Raw genomic sequence first — 21,258 nt, forward strand, 5'->3', positions numbered from 1 at the left:
GATGGTATTGGTAAGATAATCATTTAAAGCGAAGGCGCAAAACGACGCAATTATTTTAAAACGAAGGTGTCCCTTCACCAGATCCCTGCTTGTACCTCACCCGCGTCGTGAATGATGAAACATTTCCATTTACCGTTAATGTCCAACCATCATCCCCAACTAGACGCAATAAAATCGTAAACATCGTACATGCGCTCCTCAATGCACGACTAAGACGGTCTGCTTGGCGTAGATTGCAAGCGCGCATGGAGGGTGTGGGAAAGGGTGAACCATTATCGACCACCAATACTGGCCCAATTCTAGCCCTATTTTGCAACCAAACGCCGATCGTGCCAAGTCGAGAGAACTACGAGAGATGATGGCTGGCCGGCCGGCCGGCATAACCTCCGTTGGCGGATGGAACGAAGCAAAGTCAAACGTCGCTGAATGCGGCGTCGCTACTAGCGTTTTCCCTAAACCCTTCCCCTACCCGGTCGTTTTAAAGGCAACGTGGCTTGCTGCATACAGCGAACGGCGAATGGGGAACATGACGTGGACTGGCCGTGACCGTGCGGCGCTCTCATGCGCAAGTGTGAAAAGTGTGTGCACTATTTCAAGGCCAATGTCATGGCTGTAGCGCAACATAGTTGCATTCCGTATCTCCGTGTGTATGTGAGTCTGTTCTAGGGATTGACTTCATCTTCCCACATCCCACATCCTCCCCCGGATGGGTACCAATCCCCAACCGGTGCTGGATTGGGGACGGGAGGTGGGTTTAGTAAATGCAATCTAATGGCACTTGTTGGACGAGTGCCCTAAAGTAGTGTATGCGAACGGATGCAGTCGACACCACCGCAACCTTTCCCCGCCATTGGGTTCCATTTGCCGTCACCGCACATCTTTCTCTTTTTCACTTCCTTTCCCTCTTTCTCTCTCTCTTTCTCTCACTCTTGATCTCACTTCCTCGCTATAAGCTCGATGCACTTGCATGTAGACGACGTTATTCCGAGGGTAATGAACGGCCGGCGCGCACTCGCGCTTATATACAAACGTACAAACAATCTGAACCGCAGTTGATGGCACGTGGTGAATAAATTACCAAACAAATAAAACTACCCGATACACAATGTGGCTACAATGTAGCGCCACGCCGCTTCCACCAGATACGACGACGATGACGCCCGATGATCCCGTCCGGCGGGCATGTTTTGGGGCTCATGACGACTCTACAGGTTCTGCAGGAGCTCGGAATCGATCATCGAATCGGTCACACTGTCCAGATCGTTGGCGAGTCCCTCGATGCCGTCGGTAAGGTTCGGAATTGCGGCTGTCGGTGGTGCGATCGGATCATCGGTGGCCGAATGCAACTCCGCGCCAACACCAACGTGATGATGATGCTGCTCTCCCCCCGTCACGGTTCCGTTCGCATCGGTTCCATCGGTTTGGCCGGGAGCGCCGGAAACGTTCGATCCGCCGGGGCCTCCCGAGTAGAACGAACCCGACGAGGACTTGCTGCGATCGACCGAGTTTCCATTGATCAGAAAGTCGCGCGATGTCTCCGGACTGTACTGGAACAGTTGCTCGTGGCAGCCATCATTCAGAGCGATCGGCGTCGAAGGGACCGACTTGGGCAGCTCGAACATCGACTTTCCCAGCCCTCCGCTCGACGATACAGTACCAATCGAGTTGGTTTCGATGCAGCTGGCCGTGGCAGAAGTGGTGGAAAAGTTCCCACCGAAACCCACACCAATGTGGTGTGGTACTGGGGTGGATGGAACCGATCGGGAAATGATGTTGTAGTTGGCTGCCCGAGGGAAAAACCCACCATCCTGATGTTGCTGCTGCTGCTGCTGTTGTTGCTGTTGCTGCTGTTGCTGCTGGTGCTGTTCGAGCAGCTCCGGAAGGGACAGTTCCGCTTCCTCGATCTTTATCGACGAGTTCAGCTGGGACGATTGGTCGTTCAGCATGTCGAAGATGTGGCCGGTGTCGGTAAAGTCGTCGAATTCCGAGGGGACCGGAGTTTGGGAGACGGAAGTGTAGTTGGAATTGCAGTAACCATCGTAGTTGGGAATCAGCGGGACGCTGCTCGAGCGGGATTCGAGTGAGGATAGCAGCCCATTCGGTCCTCCGCCAACGCCACCACCGGACAATGCTCCAGCGGAATGTTGGTTTCCGTGTGGTGCACAAATCGGCTGGAACGAGCTCGGCGTTGAGGAGAGGAGGGTACAGTTTAGCCCATTAATTCCGGCACCAAAGCGGTACGGCTGAATGATCGAGGGACTCGGTGGGGCAGACGCGGGTAGTTCGTTTTTAATGTACCCTCCACCCATCGAGCCGCGTGTCTGATGCTGCTGTTGATAAGAACCGGCCAGTTGAAGTTGCTGCTGAAAGTGTTGCTGTTGATGTTGCTGAAGATTCAGTGTCAACCCGTTCGATAGTTTATTGGCCTTTCGGTGGATCGGGGTACTGCGCGGGCTCACGAAGGGGCTTGCGGTTGGTGTGTGATTAATGTTGCTATTAGAAGACTGCTGTTGCTGCTGTTGTTGTTGCTTGCCACCCGGTCCCATTCTCGTACTCACCTCCGTTATGGGAACGAAGTTTAAATTTTTGCGCCGAACCGTTGGACTTTGCAACGCTTGGCTAAATGCCATCCCATTCAGCTGTCCCATAGAGTAGTTTCCTCCTCCTGTCCCCTCGATGCTTCCGACAAACTTTGTCTTTTGATGATCGGTTCCGGTGATGCCCAGCGCGTTGGAACCGGTCGCGTTGACGGCTTCTCCCGTCGGCCCGGTTGTGTGAGTGTTGTGGCGCTGGGAGAGCATCGCCAATGAAGCCGCGGCCGAACCGGGCGCCAGGCCTACACCTGCCTGCTGGTTCTGGTTCATGTTGGCCTCGTACGCGCTCGGGCCAGCCATCTGTTGCGCATTCTGGTTTTGGCTATTCTGGTTCTTCTCTAGAATCATCCGTATCTGGAAGAGCTTCTCACTTTCGTCAAACAGTCCGGAAGCACCGTAACCGCCAGTGGACGAGCTGTCGTGTTCCATCGACGCACTTCCCCGTCCATCCATAGACTCCATTTGCTGCTGCTGTTGTTGTTGCTGCTGTTGCTGTTGGTGCTGTTGCTGCTGTTGTTGTTGCAATTGGTGCTGTAGTTGTTGCATTGCCCCACCACCCGGCTGCTGGTGACCGCCGTCATCCTCCGGGAAGTATTTCAGCAACTCCTGGTCCTGATCCTGCGAATTCTCCTCGTCGTTTAGGTACCCGTCGAGCGCATTTTTGTCCATGTTGCAAATACTGATGACCCGTTCGCGCGGTATGATAAACTCGTCCCGGTTCGGATCCTGCGATTCGATCAGTATCAGGTTGCCCTGCTCATCGTACCGTGGCGCACTGTTGTTCTGTGCTTCGAGTGACTGCTGCTGGCGCTGCTGGAGCAGCTTCAGACGCTTTTGTCGCCCGGCGAACGAATTGTTTTGGTTCAGCGGACGTTTCTGTCCACTGGAGGGTCGATTGGGGAAGAACAGCGGTGGTTGATTGTGCATCAGCGCTGGATGCTGCCGCTGATGCTCCAGATGATGACGCTGCTGCTGCTGCTGTTGGACGGCCTTCAGGTGCTGCGCTTGACGCACCTTTTTGCAGTTAAAGTTCGACGGTAGCAGGTCCTGCGGACTGCGCATACCTCCCTCCATGAGCCGTTGGTGCATCAGTTGCTGCTGATGCTGCTGCTGCAGGTGCTGTTGCTGCATTTGCGGTGGGTGATTCGCGTACGCAATGACCGACGGACCGGTCATCGATGGTGACGGTGACTGAAGGAGGGCACTGTTCGCTGACGTAATCAAGAGATCCTTCTTCATCGATTCCAAGACACCGTCACTAGTATCACAGTTCAGATTTGTACTAGGCTGCTGCTGATGCGGCTGACGTCCTCCTTGCTGCAACATCATCAGCTTACCACCAGCGCCACCGGCAGTCGACATCGCGACGGGCGTATTATTGTTGTCCTCGTCGAGATAGTCCTGCTGCTCCCGTTTGATCATGTGCTGCTGCAGCAGCAGCTGCTGACTGTGCAGTCCCGCACTATGCGCACTGTTTGGTGTCGGCGCTACCGTCTGCGGACCGACGCCAGACGCTAGCTTTGTACTTACGGTTCTTTGCTGAGCCTCGATCGCGCCGAATGGCCCTGCGGCACCGTTCGGTTGGCCGTTCGGCTCACCACCGCCGTCGTCAGGGGTGCTCGTTGTACGTGTTGGTGGTGGTTCCGGTGCATCACAAACGCTGCTCGAGAGTGTCTTCCTTCGCTTCTTGCGCCGCTTCTTCATCGCTACCGCCTGCTCGAGTACGGGTGAAGAAAGCGAGCATACCAGCAAAAACGACCATAGTAGATGAGATCGCATCACAAAAGAAGAGAAAAACGCAGACGAAAAATGAATGAAGGAAAACGAAAAAAAGAAACATTAATCCGTTCTCTGGCACCCCCACCCAATGAGTGACTGGTCACGTTTTCGAGCGCGTGTCCTTCACTAAGCTCATATAGCCAAGCATGTTCGAACGCGAAGGATAAGGTTTCGAGCACTTGCTGGCCGATTATTGGTAACAGAAATTCTCAACCATTCAGACCATTTAGATGTAAGCAATATGGTAAATTTTGAATGGCTCCAAGCAGCAATGCAACGACTACAATCCGCAGATGTACCGGTTCGCCGCCATCTTTTTTATTTTAATACAATTTTCTGCAGTAGGTTGTATTCGACAAAATTATATATTCTTCTGTGTAAGTGTTTTTCCATTCAATTTTGAATCTTTATAATTTTTGATTGAGAATCTCTGATCTACAGGTTGTGAAACGGTAGCCAGGCCCTCATACCTTTCCCGTTGTGAATGGGGACACCACTCAAGGAAGGGAAATTCATAGCTGAACAAAAACTTCTCTCCGTTTACTTACCGACATTTTACGCTTTTCTTTCATCTCACGCTGAAGGATCTTCTTGTGCAGCTGCTGCCGGCTTGCGATCCCGGTCGGTGTGTTCAGGTTGTTCTTCGCGATAAACCCGGCCAGCTCGTTGATCGATCCGAAGCAGGCCGGTAGCATCGCTTCGGCCCACACCTTGATCACTTTCCACGATTCTTCATCACCGAAACTTTGTTCCTCGTTGACGCACTGCTTCTGTCGGGAGAGAAACGAAACATAAAGGAATGGGGAAGGTGAGGTAAAAGTTAAATTCCCATTCTTTTTAGCTATCATGGCACCGATATTCTTACCTCACCCGTGCCACCCGCATTACTGAGATCGGGAAGCTTTGGGGTGGGCAGCTTCGTTGCCTTGCGCATGGCCGCGTAGCAGTATCTGGAATGTCCTCTCGTGCCCAGCCGCCGGGGACGAATGCCGGGAAATACCTGCTTCATAACCTTGCCAAAGTCGGCCGTCGACAGTGGCTTGATGTTGATCCTAGCACAGTAGGCGCTGCATTTTGGGATATTGGAAAAATGCATGTACATCGGTATGATGAAATAGTAGAACGTTTTACGATCAAGTTGCCTGCGTAGAGCGTCAGGGCTTGCTGCCTTAATCAAAGTACACCACTTACACATAATCGTCGTAGACTTCTTGCTTCGGAATTGACACATTTGGGTCGTGCTCCAGATGCGATCGAACCCAGTTGATCGTATGATTGATCTCGAGTCGTGTTCCGAGCGGATTCTGAGACTGACGCAAAGGATCTGTTGTGTTGCAGGCGAAAGTTTAAAAAATACCATGAGTGTCATAAAATGGTTCTCTTTGGCTAGTTTTGCTTTACCTGTTTCAGGATATCCACCGGGCATGCGAAGGTACAACAGCAACCGTTCGGGTGGTCGCAGGCTGGAAATTTTTTCCAGAATATCCACAATTTGCTTCTTGGTGTTGTCGCTGAAAGTAGTACCGGTAATATTGGAACATTCGTAAGTGGGGTAAATGTATGGTGTAAGGCCAATGAGTTCGAAAAAACAACTTCAAGGACACACGCGGTCACAAAGCGGAGGGGAAAGCGAGATGTATTTCGAAAAATGGTGTGATTATTACACGAATCTCGAATGTTGATTCAACCGTCCGACAACGCGTACATCTTACAGTAATGTGCGATCCGGTTTTACCCGGATCTAGCTGCATTAAGAGCAGCATGTTCGCGCAAAACAAATCGATCTGCGCGTATCCTATTCTTCGACTGTCCATCATTGTAGACTTTTCGCTATCGCATACGATAAGAGACCGACTCGGACTCGGTTGAGCGATACGATGGTGCTAAGATCATCGCCATCGATAACATTTTCCCCCGGCCGGGACCAAGGTAGATGGGGTTTTAGAATTCGAAAGACTATGCCAATTATTTACAATGAATCATCAACATGTTAAACGTTCCTGCCGTAGGGTTGAGATGGCCAGTTAGTGATAAGCCAGCGGAAAACAAAAAGCTTTCCAATCGCCCGACCATGTGGCGTGTGTAGAGGTGTAAATTTGTCCCAATTAATGCGCTTTTAAGGTGCCGCAACACGGCGCGTGCGTTGTTAGGTATAGTAAAGTAGCAGCACCACTGCTGACGACAATCATCGATCGCTGCGGACGATTTAATTTTTCATTGCCACTAATTCTGTTGCCCAATGATGTTGAAATTGATGTACAGTCAGACTTTTCATTTCTATAGCAAACGTGCATCAGTAACCAAGTATTTCCTGTGTGCAATGCAAACAATACGCAATTATTTTTTTGCAAATTTTGTGTAGAAAATATTTTTTCTGAAAACTGCTTTTTCCATTCTGCTTATACCCTTTCTGTTTGCCGATAATTTTGATACTAAAGGGCGTTGGTTTTCATTCGTACTAATTTGAGTAATTGCCTACTCACAATTTGTTTGGTGAGTAAGGCACCCACGATGTCGGATTTGGATTTCTTTAAAAAAAAGCTAATTAAAAAAAACCTATTTCTGAATTGCAGCAAAGTTCAAATACCAGCACCAATATTTCATGCAAGAAAATAAACAATCATTCGCTCTTCTGCATTTGTAAGAACTTTGATGATCTCTTAGCTTAATTTTATTTTCAACAAAATTATGCTCGATCTGCTTTTAAAATTTGTTGGTCCAACACCATCCTAAAACATGTTCATCAAATAAATCGTGAAGAGAAGTAGATTAACGCAGATTTTAAAATCATTTTCATCTCTCAAATCTAAGTCATTGTCAAAAATTTACATTTTGAGTGGAATTACTGTCACCAAAATATAATTAAAACTGTTTCAATTATTTGATAATGAAGTTATGCATCCTTTGAAGCAAGCATTTATGCCTTTTGTAGTGTTAGGAAGCAGGAATCGATAACAGTTCGTATCCATACTAGCAAAACTGATGATCGTTACATTGCTTAGATAGTAACAACATTCTATGAGTAGCCAAAATTTGAATAGATTTCCCTCCGTATACTAAGTTTAGGTTTATCAGTTTGACGGATCGAGGGTCAATAAAAATTGCTTTTATGGCAACAATCGTGAAGTAAATATTAAATTTAACTAATAAATTCATCTGACCAAAAATACCCTCAGTGTAAAGAATTGAAGTGGCGCGGTGGTGAGGAATCAAAATCAAACGATAAGGTGCGGGCGCGCGAAGCCAGATAACGATAATAACATGCGATGATTTGTTTTTTCTTCTTTAACGATGACGGCGTATGCGACGTCCGTAGGGGTTTTGCGTTTGTCTTGGGGATAGGCGATCTCGCGACCGTTTTGTTCTGTAATGTTTGTGTATTTTGTGTTTTTTTTTGTATCATGAATCTTGCTGCAATTGACAGTCGTTGGCTGGGGCTGGGACGAAAGAAACAGGGGTAGATGGTAGAGGCGGCTGACTGGTGTGTTTCGATTCGGAGCAGAGATTAGCCTCAATGTGGATGGACTCAGTTGAAGGTGTGTAAGATTAGCGGAGTGATTGGCGTGTGTCTCAAGCGGCACAAACATCGGTCCGTCTGGTCTTTGGCCAGACAAACAGACCCTGACCGGTCGGGAATGGTGGTAGTGTGTCGCTTACCTGACGGAGTTTTCAAACATTTCTTGAATCTGTTGCTCGCGCTCTTTGTCTCCTCCGAGTGGACCGTGGGGGCTGTAGTGGTCCGGGTTGGCTGCCAGCATCGCCCGCATGGCGGCAACACCCGGATCGCGTTCGATATCGGCATCCTGGTGTGGCTCGTCTATACCCATCCCACCCACGACTGCCCCGGGTTGATGCGGTGTCTGGGCCACCGCTCCTCCGTTGGTGGCCGTCAACTCGTAGCTTGCACTAAGCTTTCCCAGCTTCAACTTGTTGATGGCCATTTGAGTGAGATAATCTCCACCTGCACCGCCCACCGGATTCAGAACGGCAGCAGGGATTGAGGAAGAGGTGGAAGATACCGCACCGCCGGAAGCGGACGTTGTAGTAAGCATGGATTGGTGGTGCAGCGGAAACGTTCCGCCCGGTAGGACAATGTTCGCGGTGCTGACGGAGGACGACACGGTGCACGACGAGGACGACGACGAAGATGATGACGACGAAGACGAGGACGACGATGGCGATGGGACGGGTTGCTGCGGTGACGGGACGGCTGCTGGTACTTTTCCATAGCCTACTGCTGCCGCAGCACCGGCGCTACCTCCGAAGATGGCGGAGGTAAGGTTCGAAGGTAGCCCGACTGGAAGAGACTGTTTCCACGGTTGAAAAGAGTTGGCCTGAGACATTTCCCTTGGGCGCAACGATTTGGGGGGTTTGAGAACACCGCCGAGAAATGAGAAGCACACACACAGACAAAAACCTTCCTGTACCGCCGAACTATCTATTTTAACTTCAGTAGTTTCTCTTCGTTCGCACCTTCAGCTCCCGCGAACTGCATCGATCATTGGAAGTAGATTTTGCCGCAGCAACGGAGGCTGTGGAGCGATTGGGTGGGAGGACGGCGATAAACATGAAACTTGATTTAAAAAAAATCACACACACACACACGCACAGATTGCAGAAAGCCCAAGGATGGAGTGGAGCGAATGGGCGAACATAAAATAAACTACAAAGGAAAAGCAAATGAACCCGAAAGTTGAAGCTTTTTTTCTTACTGCTGCCCTTTTTTCTTCTTTTCACACAATGGGCAGCAGAGAGACGTAAGAAACTATTGCTATTTTTTCTTTTTCTTTTCACATCACTTTAATCACAGGCGCCGCGCACATTCGCCAACACATTTCCACTTGTTCCACCGAACGCCAGGGAGGAAAAATGACTGAGCTTCAAACTGGAAAATTACATCTTGCTGTAACGGAGGGTATGCTGCACTTGGTTTGGTTTGTTTTGCTTTCCTTTTGGAGGTGGTAGTAGCCACGAAAACTTGGTAAATCTTAGTGAGACGTTGGCCACTACTAGCGCCACATCCGGGCGAGATGTAAATGGCGAATTTGCCTCCGACACTCACTAAGTCACCGATATGGCACCGTGCTCAAGATCGCGTCAAACCGCGTCGCCGTATGTCGATGGACCACTGGTGGTTGCGAGATTTTCTGTGGACGATTTGCATTCGATGGCGGTGGCTTCGCGGTGGTAGTAGTAAGTAGGGCTGCCGAAACGGATAAAGCCGATTGACGACGGGCGATAACGCCACACCAGGCTGATGGGGTCGGTGTGCGTGTGTATGCCTGTGCGTTAGAAGGCACTGGAAAACATTTTCAACATCCTTCGCCTTCCGGATGGAGCAGAGCGGAAGGTAGACACTTTGACACAATCGTCGAACTTGTCACTGCTGGAGGTAACTTCTCGGTGCACACGGTTTTACAGGGAATGCACGCAATGACTTTTTTTCTTAAGATCACGGCAAAAGCTACACACACGGCATGGCCAGCTGGTGGGACATTCCGTCGGGTTTAGTGGCCTTGCTACCTCGAGCTGGCAGCGGAACGACAAAGAAGAGAGACGGTCTCTGCGGCACACCATCGACTGGACCGAGCAGGAGCAGCGCGGAAGATATTAGCAGTACTACTAAATGAAAACCGAAATGGACAGAGGAACGAGAGTGATCGGATTGGCAAACTGACAACTGGTACAGAGCTGCATCAGCTGTTGCAGTGCAAGATGACTGTAGGCGAAGCTGTGCGCATTCCCTTATGCCATTTTTTGACCGAATTGTTGTAGCTTTAATATGATCCCACGGATGAACGAGTTCATCTTGAAGGTTTAAAATTCGATACACACTTCATTCTCATATAAGACCGCTCTAATGAAGTGCTTTCGAGCAAAACAGGAAATAGGAAAGTTTTATTGCACAAAGTCATATCCAAAGCGAGTATAAACCTTGGTAGTGTGTTTAAACGTCAGCTGACGTATTGACGTTTTATTGTTTTGTGTGGTTGATTCTCGTGCGATTCGTAAACAGTGAAAACTTGTGTAACACGGTGTGAAATAGTATACGTATTGTAAGATGCAATAGTTTGACGTTGTTTCGTTAGTGTACCTTCTAGTTGAACTAGAAATGGCTCTCCGTTTGTTGCTAAACTGTCGGGAGATCCCCGCTGCAATCAGGTACTGGTCTGCGGTTCACATCCCGCTCGAAATGTTTGTTTTTAACCGGCAGTTCCCTCCGGTGTTCCAACAGGGCTAATTCGCTGATACAGTATCCTCGAATAATATTGCACAATGTTGGCGGTGGAGGCGTTGGTCGGCAGCTCAACATACTGCGGTACACACGTAATGCTCGAAACACGCGATCGGAATCGTTTGCGCCAAAGCAAACGATCGTTCCCACAGAGGTGCAAGGTATCGTAATCGAGTCCGGTTATATTGATCCGTCGAAAATATGGCGATCATTTCTGTTCACGGTTGCGGTAAGCTAAGGTTTTGTTTCTCCTACTCGAAAGTCAACTTAGAACAAATAATTCACATTCGAAAACCGACCGTTTCAGTTTAGCACTGGTAGTTTCGTGGCAGTTTCCATCTGGGAGTATGAGACGGTACGCTCTCGTGCGATGCAGGCGCTGCGGAGTAAACTGAGCGTAAATTGGTTCAAGGATCGTATGCGACAGAACCGACACGAGATGGAGCAGTGGCAAAAGGATTTGAGTGGTTGGTGGAACAGACTTTCGCCCGGGGAGCGGATATTTGCTCCGATCTGCGCCTTTAACGTACTTGTCTATGGTCTTTGGCGGATCCCAAGCCTTGCGCCGACGATGGTGAAATATTTCGCCTCAAACCCCGCAGCAAGTAAGAACCATCTCAGGGGGGTCAGAATCATTCCGTTGGAAACTAATGGAGGAAAACTCATTGCTTTCCTTGCAGAAGCCGTCTGCTGGCCTATGGTTCTCTCCACGTTCAGCCATTACTCATTGTTTCACATTTTGGCGAACATGTACGTACTGCATAGCTTCTCGCACGCCGCCGTTGCCACACTGGGAAGGGAGCAATTCCTGGGAATGTACCTGAGCGCCGGTGTGGTTGCATCGTTCGCAAGTCACGTGTTAAAAACGATTTCACGGCAACCTGGACTTTCGCTTGGGGCATCCGGTGCTATTATGGCCGTCCTTTCCTACGTGTGCACACAGTATCCGGACACTCAGCTAAGCATATTGTTCCTGCCGATGTACACGTTTTCGGCTGGCGCGGTAAGCATAACTGTGATTGCACATATAGGGGTATTCTTAATTCCTTTTTCATCGTAGGCCATCAAAGTTATCATGGGTATCGATTTGGCCGGCGTACTACTCGGATGGAAAGTGTTTGACCATGCCGCCCATCTTGGTGGAGCCATGTTTGGGCTGTTTTGGTGCTACATCGGCAGCCAGAACGTGTGGCCGATGCGGGAGTACTTTATCGGTTATTGGCACGAACTAAGAGGGCCACCAAGAAAATGACCTTCAAGCATGAAGTAAAAGCACGAAAAACAAATAAAAGAAATAAAATTCAACACTTTATTGCTTCATCATTCATCATTCAGCTTCGAGAGGGACACGGCAAATTCTCTATTGCAGGTGTCTGGCGTGGTAAGCGATATGCTCGCCAATAAATGAAGCAACGTAGAAGTAGCTGTGGTCGTACCCTTCGCGCATGTTTAGAACACAAGGCACCTGGGCCGCACGACAGGCATCGACTAGATTTTGAGGCAACAGTTGGCCATCTTTCAGAAAACTATCTTCCGATCCCTGATCAAGGTACAGCTCCAGCGGTGGACCATTGTAGCTGGCTACCAATTCGGAAGCGTCCCAGTTTTTCCATTCATCTTTCTTGTCCGCTCCCAGGTAACCGCCGAAAGCCTTTTCTCCCCACGGGCACTTGCTAGGGTTGCTGATGGGAGCGAACGCCGAAACAGATTTGTACAGGCCGGGGTTTTTCAGTGCACAGATAAGCGCCCCATGACCACCCATGCTGTGGCCGGAGATGCTTATCTTATCGGCCACCGTTGGGAAGTTGTTGTTCACCACCTCGATCAGCTCCTGCGTTACGTAGCTGAACATACGGTAGTGCTTACTCCACGGTTCCTGCGTAGCGTCGACGTAGAATCCGGCCCCGGAGCCGAAGTCCCACGAATCGTCCTGCCCCGCGATTTCAACATTTCGGGGCGAGGTGTCGGGACAGACGATGATCAGATTGTTCTCGGTGGCGTAACGCTGGGCACCGGCCTTTTGAATAAAGTTGGTTTCATTGCAAGTTAACCCCGACAGCCAGTAGAGAACGGGCAGCTTACGATCGTCCGCGGCCGACGGCAGGAAGATGGCAAATTTCATTTCGCATGCTAACTCCTTCGACTGGTGCGAGTACACCTTCTGGAGTCCCCCGAAACATTTGGTAGTAGAAATCAACGATATGACCGTCATGGCTGTGGGAATGGAGTGTTTAGTGATGCTTAGTTGAACCACACGCAGATGGGTTTTCTATACTTACTTGAATAAACGCGAGGTGTTATCCTCAGAATGGTAGAGCTATGTTGCAGAAAAGAAAAAATCTTTCTAAATGCTTTAATACTAAACACCGAATGAAAATGCAAAGTTTGTTATCACTAAGCCGGGGCTTAAGTGTCTAGTGTTGGCAGAATCGAGATAGATTCGATCCCTAGACGGACTCCAAAGATTTGAATCCCATCTGACGGATTCTAAAAATTTGATTAGATTGGGATTCATATCGGATTTGATTTGTTTGGGATTCGTATCAGATTTGATTTGTTTGGGACTCGATTTGTTTCGGTTCTGACTTGATCCCAATCTATTTGAAATTGATATGACTCGATCTAGGTGAGGTGAGTTCAATTAGTCACGTAACTAGTAGATCTAGAGAGAATTTGATTGATTTCAGTTTACTCGACGCGGGCGCTGGTTTAAATGGATTGGACATGAATAAAGGTTTTTGCACGATTTAATGTAGTTCAAAATACATTCATGAATCTGTTTTTAACAAAGAAATACAGTAGAACCGATATGATTACGGAGTGACAATTATTCAGACCAGCACCTAATTTACATTTTTACCGGGTTATGAATAAACACATGTTCGTTCCGCGATAAAGTCCCCGTCGGGAAAGTGCGGAAAAACATCGCAAAGGACTAGCTTCACTGTTTAAGTGACCCACGATGGATTCAATTTGAATGATAACGCTGTCATAATTGTATTTAAAACATAATAAATGCTACTCTTCTTGGAATAAACTCGGGTAAATCAGTTAGTCTGCATATTCACAAAAAGGACTAGATGGTTCGTGTTGTTTGAATACAATTAGAAGAATAATGTCAACTGTACTGATATTCTTATGTAAATCATTCATTGAATTAAACACAACATATGAAAAATCGGCATTGGATGAGCATGTATGATATGACGGATTGGGATTCGGATTCGAAGATCCGGATCTCAGAATGGATTTGAATCGAAAGATTCGAATCCCTGTAGGGATTCAGTTTCCCCACCACTAGTGATCACACAATCAACCTACAATAATCTACAATATCTACGAAAGGTCTGCAATCTACAGTAAAATCTACAATAAAAATGTGCCTAATGAGCTAATACGTTACTTTATGAAAATTTGTATTTGAAAAAGTAACCGTTTCTTAAATTCTTGAATTTTTGTTCAAGTTGTTTCTCCCATTGAACTGGCCTATTTGAAACAAATAAGTAATTTTTTAAGCAAAAATGTGAGGATGTTAAACCACATCAAAATGTTTTGAATTTTATAAGTAATGCAGAAAGGAGGTGACCGTTCAATACTTTTGACTTTGGTGTATTATTGAAATAAATGTGGTATACATACAATAGTTTTGCTTCACATGATATGTTGTAATAGATAATTCAACGTATTCCACCAAAACCCATTTATCGTCCATTCATTAAGCAATGATTTAAAATACATGTGATATTTCCAACGTGGCTGTACTCATATACAGTTTGACCTTCAATTAAAATAGTTGTTTCAGATCTGTTCAAAAATTAATAAAAAATGTAAGATATCGGATTGTTTTAATTAATTTTACTATGAAATTAACAACTTTTATCATGCTTATTCTGTTTAAACTATACAATCTTATCATATCTACGTATCCGGTAGATGCCCAGCTAAATCTTAAACGTTATTATAAAAAGTTATGCATATGTTGGAAAGTTTTACAGCGACCACAAAAGTAAGCTTAAAATAAAATATACATTATTATCAAAAGCACTTCAGCATGTTCTTTTTTTGCAGAAAGTAAAAAAATCTACCCTAACTATTGACGTTGGTTCGAACGTGTTGCTAATTCAATAGTGTTGCTTCAAGAGTGCAGCTGGAAATGTATTCTGCCCGTAACTTTTTATGAAAATATTTCTATAACTTTCCCCATCTGTTGAACGCCATAAGGACAATATCTGAAAGGATCGGCTGCTGAAGGAAACGTGCAAAAAAGGGGTAAGGAATAGAAAGGGCAAATAGCATTTAGATATCTCAACTGTAACGTGCGAAAGTATTTATTGTGATTGCTGAACGAGCATAACTTTTCAGGAAAGATATTTTTAGTTATACCCAAGAATAACTTGACAAACGGTCGAACAACTGTGCCACTTTTATCGCCCGATACTAGCTCGATGGAGACTTTTATTGGAATGCAAGCACGTAAAGCGCAGGAATGTACAGAAGCGTGGATGGTTTCGTTACCTTACGCCGTTAGAAGAGCAGAGAGATGGCGGGAAATGTTTTCATTAGCCATCTGCCAATTAAAGCAAAAACCGATTCTTTCGTTTGCATAGTTATCCAGCGGCTCTTGTATGTTCGGACGAGTAAAGTGCAATTTCTTGTGAAACCCTCGGGGAGAAGACAATGACTTAGCTCAAGGTAATGAAGATTGCAGCTTCTTGCAATTGATGCCAATTAATTAAGCACTTGAATATCCGTTCCGCACTTGTCTACAGATAAAATGAGGTCCATTAAGTGGGGTATAACATTTTAAAGTCACCATATATACTAGTTTATACAGTAATTTTTCTGTTTATTTTAAAAAAGTTTTCAGAATGCCCTTTGATACTTTGATGCACAATTTATGGACATAATAGTTCTATTTTTATGTGTTGTGTTTATGCACGTAATAGTACTTTTTTGTATGTGATGCAATATGTTTCTCGAATTTGACTTCAAAATGCCAATGAATATATTGCAAAACCACGAAATAACAATAACATTTCCCAAATGGGGCCCTTATTTACCGCGGAATGCGTATGGTTCGTAACGGGTTTTCTAGCAATCCATAATCTGCCCGCATGGCTGCCCATCGTCCAGGCACAACAAGCGCAAATCCGTGCTTCAACCCAAAACCACCTGTTTCCGTCCGTACTTACGCCCTACATACTGTAGGCTAATGAATGCCAACTCACTGATCTGCTGGAAAATCCCGGACGAGTGTACTCGAAGGTGTGGAAGCAAGTTCCGTTGTTTGGACCTTTAATGAATTAGGATTGCACCCGTCCTCCCAGCGCGTCTCGCTTCCAACGCACGGTCTACTGTATGTCAACCTTCTTTTACGTCGGCCAAAGTTTGCGCTGATTGCGAGCAATTTTATTCAGTTTCTCATTTGCATTTTAATTGACTCCACCGCGGACCCTTTCGGCGGAAGGTGTTTGTGTTGTGGTTCGCGAGCAGCACTTTTTAGGACGACAATCACCCTAAGGTAGCGCATGATAGGTACTGTTTGTGCACCGCCCGATCGAAACTTCCCACGTCACACGTTGACAGGTGGCGCAATTTGTCCGATTTTTTCAGTGAATACGCAAGATGGATGTGGATTGATGATGGGACGGTGGAGATTGGTTGCAGTGGAACCCGCAACTTCGGACAACGGGTCTCTTTTTTGATAAAAAAAAGTAAACGCATGTTAGAACGTGGCGAAGTGTTTGATGAAGGATCAGTTGTTTACCATCAAAACCACGTGTTAGCAAACCGAAAGCGTGTTACTGAACGAAAATGTGAAACTTGTTAAATCTCTTGTGGCAGACTTTCCAAGATACATGTCTTGAAGATGAATTGTAGCTATTGTATTTTAGCAAATGTATGAAACACCTTTTAAAAATGTACATAAATCATAAAGTTTATGATTGTAATATATTTATCAATTTTAAAATTTGTGGCTAGTGCAAGTTAGTGATAAAATTTACTTATGCCAGGTTATTGCCGTGAATAGATTACATGCATTTAATATGAACTAGAAGTCAAATTACATAGCGGGTTTTCATATTATAATAGTTATTCTCGTGGAATGGCTTCTCTAATTTTATATTTTTTACTTTTCAACTCAAAGTGTCTAGCTATTGTGTCAAGCAAGAAAATAATGTCTTTTCTTTTCCCATCATGATCTGATGGCAGGATGACTCGTGAGTGTAAAATGAAGGACTTTTTAAATAATGAAACAAGCATGTTGCAATTTAAAAATTCCAAAGGAAATCCGTATTTTATCTGGTTACGACTTCCGTAATCCGTAATCAGCATTGTTTTGTGAAATAAGCTTAATTATTATAAAATAAATACAATATAAATGTATAATAAACCTTTAATTTGCCAACCCTACCCACCTAATGGAGTTAAAACATGGAAAAGTAGTCAAGAACCTCAACAAACTTGTTTGGACGTTTTGATTCAGCACATTTTATTATTACTTTTATAATGTTACCACGTAATTGTACATGGAAAAAATTACTTCTTCATTAAACGTCTCTTTACGATCATTTTCATTGGTTAATTTTACTAGAGCTACCCTTAAGCCGGAGTTATAGAATTTAAGGAATAATTTTCAGCAATCAGCTCGTTTTTCGGAGCCTTCCATTAATAATTCTCAAAATATACAATTTTTCTAAGTAAAACGAGTGAGTATTTGCTCATGATTTACTAATATAAAGGTTCGAAGTACAGGTTTTGACTATGTTTAAAGCAACATGTTCACATTCCATAGCATGTTTTTCGCTGCAAATTATTTGTCACGATGCTCACTATTGTTTATCTAGGTTTGTTATATATTTTTGCTATCGCTACATTAACCTTCGCGGTCGTAAAGCACCCGCTGCTCAAGATTTCCGGGAGCCAAAGGTAGGATGGCAAAATAGTGGAGTGTTGTATTATTTACACCGATGGCACTTGCTGTGGTACTTTCGCACGATCCCCGCGCTTGCCACAAATGCCCCCTTTCCTCCTCCTTTTCCCCTTTACTAGGCACTATTGCGCTACGATGTGCTGTCAGGTCGTTTTCGCTTCATTACACATTCGGTGTGTGCCTTTATTTCGTGCACTAGACCGTAAACTTTCCTGTCAGTAGCTTAAGATTAAACATGAGCATCTTCTGCTGCTGCTGCTGCTGGTGCCAACGGTGCCCTAGAAATGGTGCCTAATCTCGAAGGAAAACCTTCGCTACGGAGTCTCTCCGAGGTGAACCTGGGCTGCCAGGGCGTCGTAGGCGATCACCTCTGTACAGGGCCACAGGCACACAAGGCCACTCGTATATTCTAACGCAGCATAAGCTCGGGGTATTAAATATCGTCACACACCGTTGTTTTATGGCACATCTTTCACCGGAGAGTCAGCTGGCACGCGGACAAAATGGGCGCGCGGTGAAAGGCGTGCATAATTTTCACCATTACCGCTAATGCTTTTATGTGTACTTTGACTTTCAACCTGTCGTCAGGGTGCGACAGGTTGTGCAAGAGAACCGACCCAGATGGTTCAATGGTCCAGTGACACGGAAGAGGGAAGGTGTTAGCGAAAAGGGAAAAATAAAAGAAATCGCCCCAAAACTCTCCACCACCTCTCTTGAGCAACGAAAGCAGGGAAAGGAACTAATGAAGCACGCCACCCCGCCATGAACGCGGCTGAGGCGTGGGTTTAGCTTGTCGGTCACGTTGCATTGGGTTTCTGGTTCCTCTTTTCATTTGGTTAAACCTGTGTTTCCGGCTTCCTGGGCCCGGCGTCCCTGAAGCTGTCCCCGAGGGAATCAGTTTAATCGATGCCGTGAGAGTCACGTCCACGATGGACGGGTTTCACTCGGGGTCGTGCCACTTTACCGGTTCCCCCAGGCAGCTTATCTGATCCGACGAACGTTCATGCACGTCTGTGCAACACCAGGAAGAAGCGAACGTACCCGGGTATCCCGTGGGAAAAGTGTGGAGAAGTAAAACTTGTACTCCTGACAGGCATTTCACGGCGTGGCGGACCACGCGAAATCTTAGATATGCGTCAAACCCTGGCCAAAAAGAAAGAAAGAGTACTACAAAGGGGGGAAAATCGAGCACAAAAGCTCTAAAAAGTCCCGACGAGGAAAGGATACACGGCTTATTTATATATTTATTTTACCTTAGCCGTACGTTCGGCTTTTTTACGAGTGCTTTTATCTTGCCATGGCATGGCGGCGCATAAATGCAGGGGAACGTTGATCCATGATCCATCCCCAGTGGCTCCGTACGAAACATTCATTTTCCTCGCTGTGGGTCGAGACGATTTAGGTGCTGTGCGCTTCAGTTCCTACAGAGAAGGCCCCGAAAAACAGGGATCTTGGAAATGGTTAGTTACTAAGACACAGTCTACATGCGAACATGCGAACCAATTCACAAAATCGCATTTCCCGAGCCAATCGAATGCCAAATCTTCGGAGAGTGTCCAGTGAAAATACTACTACCAAGTTTGCCGACCGACGGGACAATATTGTGTGGGGTTTTCCTCGCAATGTTTATGCCTTAGACGCGCGCCCAAAATGGGTTGATGAGGGTTGAGCAACAGGCGGGCTCAAAGTTTTTCGCTTCTTCTAGCGAGGTGACTCTATGAGAGGGAATAAAAATAATAGTACGAGACATTTTGAGCCTACTTCATCTGCCTTATCAGACAGGATGTAGAGAATGAGGAAGTTTTAATAGTTTTCTGGGAATGATTTTCTTGAAATGTGCAGTCCCTTTTTTATGCCTCTGTTGGGACAGAATGCTGGTAGAATATTAATGAGCGGGTTTTATTCACTGTTTCTCCGAATTACTAACAGGATGGGTCTTTTTAATTTTGATCATACAAACAAGTATTCTTTATCATTTCTAATAAAAAAATAAGTAAACTTTAGAAGAAACATAAGAAAAAATGAACTTAACTACAGAAATATAAATAAACATTTTTAAACAACGGTGATCTCCATTTTGTGTGTTTTCCTTTTACATAGATTTTATTCAAGATTTCGAAAAGCTGTCTTTTATTCTTATCTCAATTCAAGAAGAACATTTTTCATGATTCCATGTGCTTCGGCATGGAAGAACACATAAGTTGTTGATTAAACTATTTTTAATTTTAAATGAAGTATGTAGTTATTGTAGTAGAGAAGATTGTAAGAGTCTAGAGTGTTTTTTACTTTAGCATTTAATTTAACTACTTTAAGCTATGGTCGAGAGCAGGCACATTAATTAACAGTTATAAACTACAATTTAAAAAAAAAAACAAAACCAAAAACAAAATCTTGGGGGTCCGCGACAGCCGAGCGGTAGCGCCGGTTAGAAAATCGGCCCATGAGCGCCGGGGCTCACGACCTCGACGGCGTGGGTTCGAATCCCAACCGAGACCGGACCCTCCCCTGTTCGAGAGGACTGACTATGACCACGTACAACAGGAAAACAAGTCTCGTAAGCCCTTAACGGGCAGGCATGACCAAGAGATCGTTACGCCAAGAAGAAGAAGAAGAAACTACAATTTAATAGGAACTGATATGTGTTTAAAAAAATAAGTATTCAATATGCAATCGTTAAACATTACACTTTTTAACAAGTTTGTAAGATTTTTTAATGTATGCATACTTTACAAAAAAAAGGATGCAAGCGACAAGTCAATCTATTTGATATGGAAAGCTTCTTATGCGACATGGTATGAAATGCGAAGAGAAACGATAGTACATCCCTTCGCCCATTTATCAGCACGACGCAAAGTTGTTAACAGTGTGATGGATTGTTCAATAATGTATACACTTTTGTAATCAATTTGCCATGTTAATGGATGAAGAGATGAAACAACATGTTCTGCACAGTCCAAACGGAACGCCATCAATGCTCTTGTGCTCATTCAGGACATGATCTGGCACTGATGTACGGCCGGCATTGCTCATCCATGCAGAAGTAGCCATGCGTGAGGTGTTAACAGCCTATGTGCCATGAAAGTGCTCTTCTAGCTGTCTGCTGATGGATGCTTGCTACTTATGATGCGAACGGTTCACCGGTCCGAGAGCCCGCTTGGTTAAATTGGTACGATCAGTGGCCAAACGGAGGCTCCGGACAGAAGGTACGTCGTTATTCAAAAATAGATAGATAAAGACGTCGCTCGCCCGGGCTGTCAATGTAACGGAGTTGTTTTCTAAATATTTGATTTAATATAGAGCATGGTGCTGTTGCAAGCTCACCGCAGCCGGGTTAGTTCATTCGGGTCGGAGCATCTAAGGTACTAATGCGTTTGAACTTACCTCGCAGGTGAACCAGGGGGGAATGCATCCGGTGTGCATCCGACGGCCGGTGCAAGGATTGAAAAGAGACGTTTGATATTCTTCCTATGTTTCCTGGTTTTACATCCCAACTTCCGCCCCAAACCTGCCCTTGGAGCACCGGGAAGGGACCACTCATGGGCAATCAATAATACACTCGAGTTACGAATTGGTTCCTTCCATTGCTGTATTGCTCTCTTGAATAGATTTGTGGCACATCGAACTTTCTATGGTTGGTTGTGGTACGGATGCTGCCGGGACAGGTTGCTGCCCGTGGGGTTAGTCGTAAGGATATGTTGACCTGTGGCATTATCTGC

At 45.8% G+C, this 21,258-nt stretch overlaps 3 protein-coding genes across 3 annotated transcripts; 1 reads left to right on the forward strand and 2 right to left on the reverse strand.

Annotated features, from left to right (window-relative positions):
• Positions 1–1,009: 1,009 nt before the first annotated feature.
• On the reverse strand, positions 1,010–10,034 carry LOC131260963 (uncharacterized). The gene is made up of 6 exons (XM_058262826.1): positions 8,031–10,034; positions 5,775–5,884; positions 5,565–5,697; positions 5,239–5,440; positions 4,922–5,143; positions 1,010–4,307 (listed from the first exon to the last, which is right to left on the reverse strand). Exons 1-6 carry the CDS (start codon positions 8,714–8,716, stop codon positions 1,206–1,208), a joined length of 4,455 nt encoding a protein of 1,484 aa, XP_058118809.1. The 5' UTR covers positions 8,717–10,034; the 3' UTR covers positions 1,010–1,205.
• Positions 10,035–10,369: 335 nt separating this feature from the next.
• LOC131260971 (presenilins-associated rhomboid-like protein, mitochondrial) lies at positions 10,370–11,889 on the forward strand. Its single transcript, XM_058262835.1, has 5 exons — positions 10,370–10,535; positions 10,609–10,837; positions 10,916–11,213; positions 11,289–11,611; positions 11,669–11,889. Exons 1-5 carry the CDS (start codon positions 10,486–10,488, stop codon positions 11,858–11,860), a joined length of 1,092 nt encoding a protein of 363 aa, XP_058118818.1. The 5' UTR covers positions 10,370–10,485; the 3' UTR covers positions 11,861–11,889.
• Positions 11,890–11,894: 5 nt separating this feature from the next.
• On the reverse strand, positions 11,895–13,021 carry LOC131260976 (S-formylglutathione hydrolase). The gene is made up of 2 exons (XM_058262843.1): positions 12,888–13,021; positions 11,895–12,822 (listed from the first exon to the last, which is right to left on the reverse strand). Exon 2 carries the CDS (start codon positions 12,818–12,820, stop codon positions 11,969–11,971), a length of 852 nt encoding a protein of 283 aa, XP_058118826.1. The 5' UTR covers positions 12,821–12,822; positions 12,888–13,021; the 3' UTR covers positions 11,895–11,968.
• Positions 13,022–21,258: the final 8,237 nt, after the last annotated feature.

Source organism: Anopheles coustani, chromosome 3, assembly GCF_943734705.1.
Source record: "Anopheles coustani chromosome 3, idAnoCousDA_361_x.2, whole genome shotgun sequence".
Classification (NCBI taxonomy): domain Eukaryota; kingdom Metazoa; phylum Arthropoda; class Insecta; order Diptera; family Culicidae; genus Anopheles; species Anopheles coustani.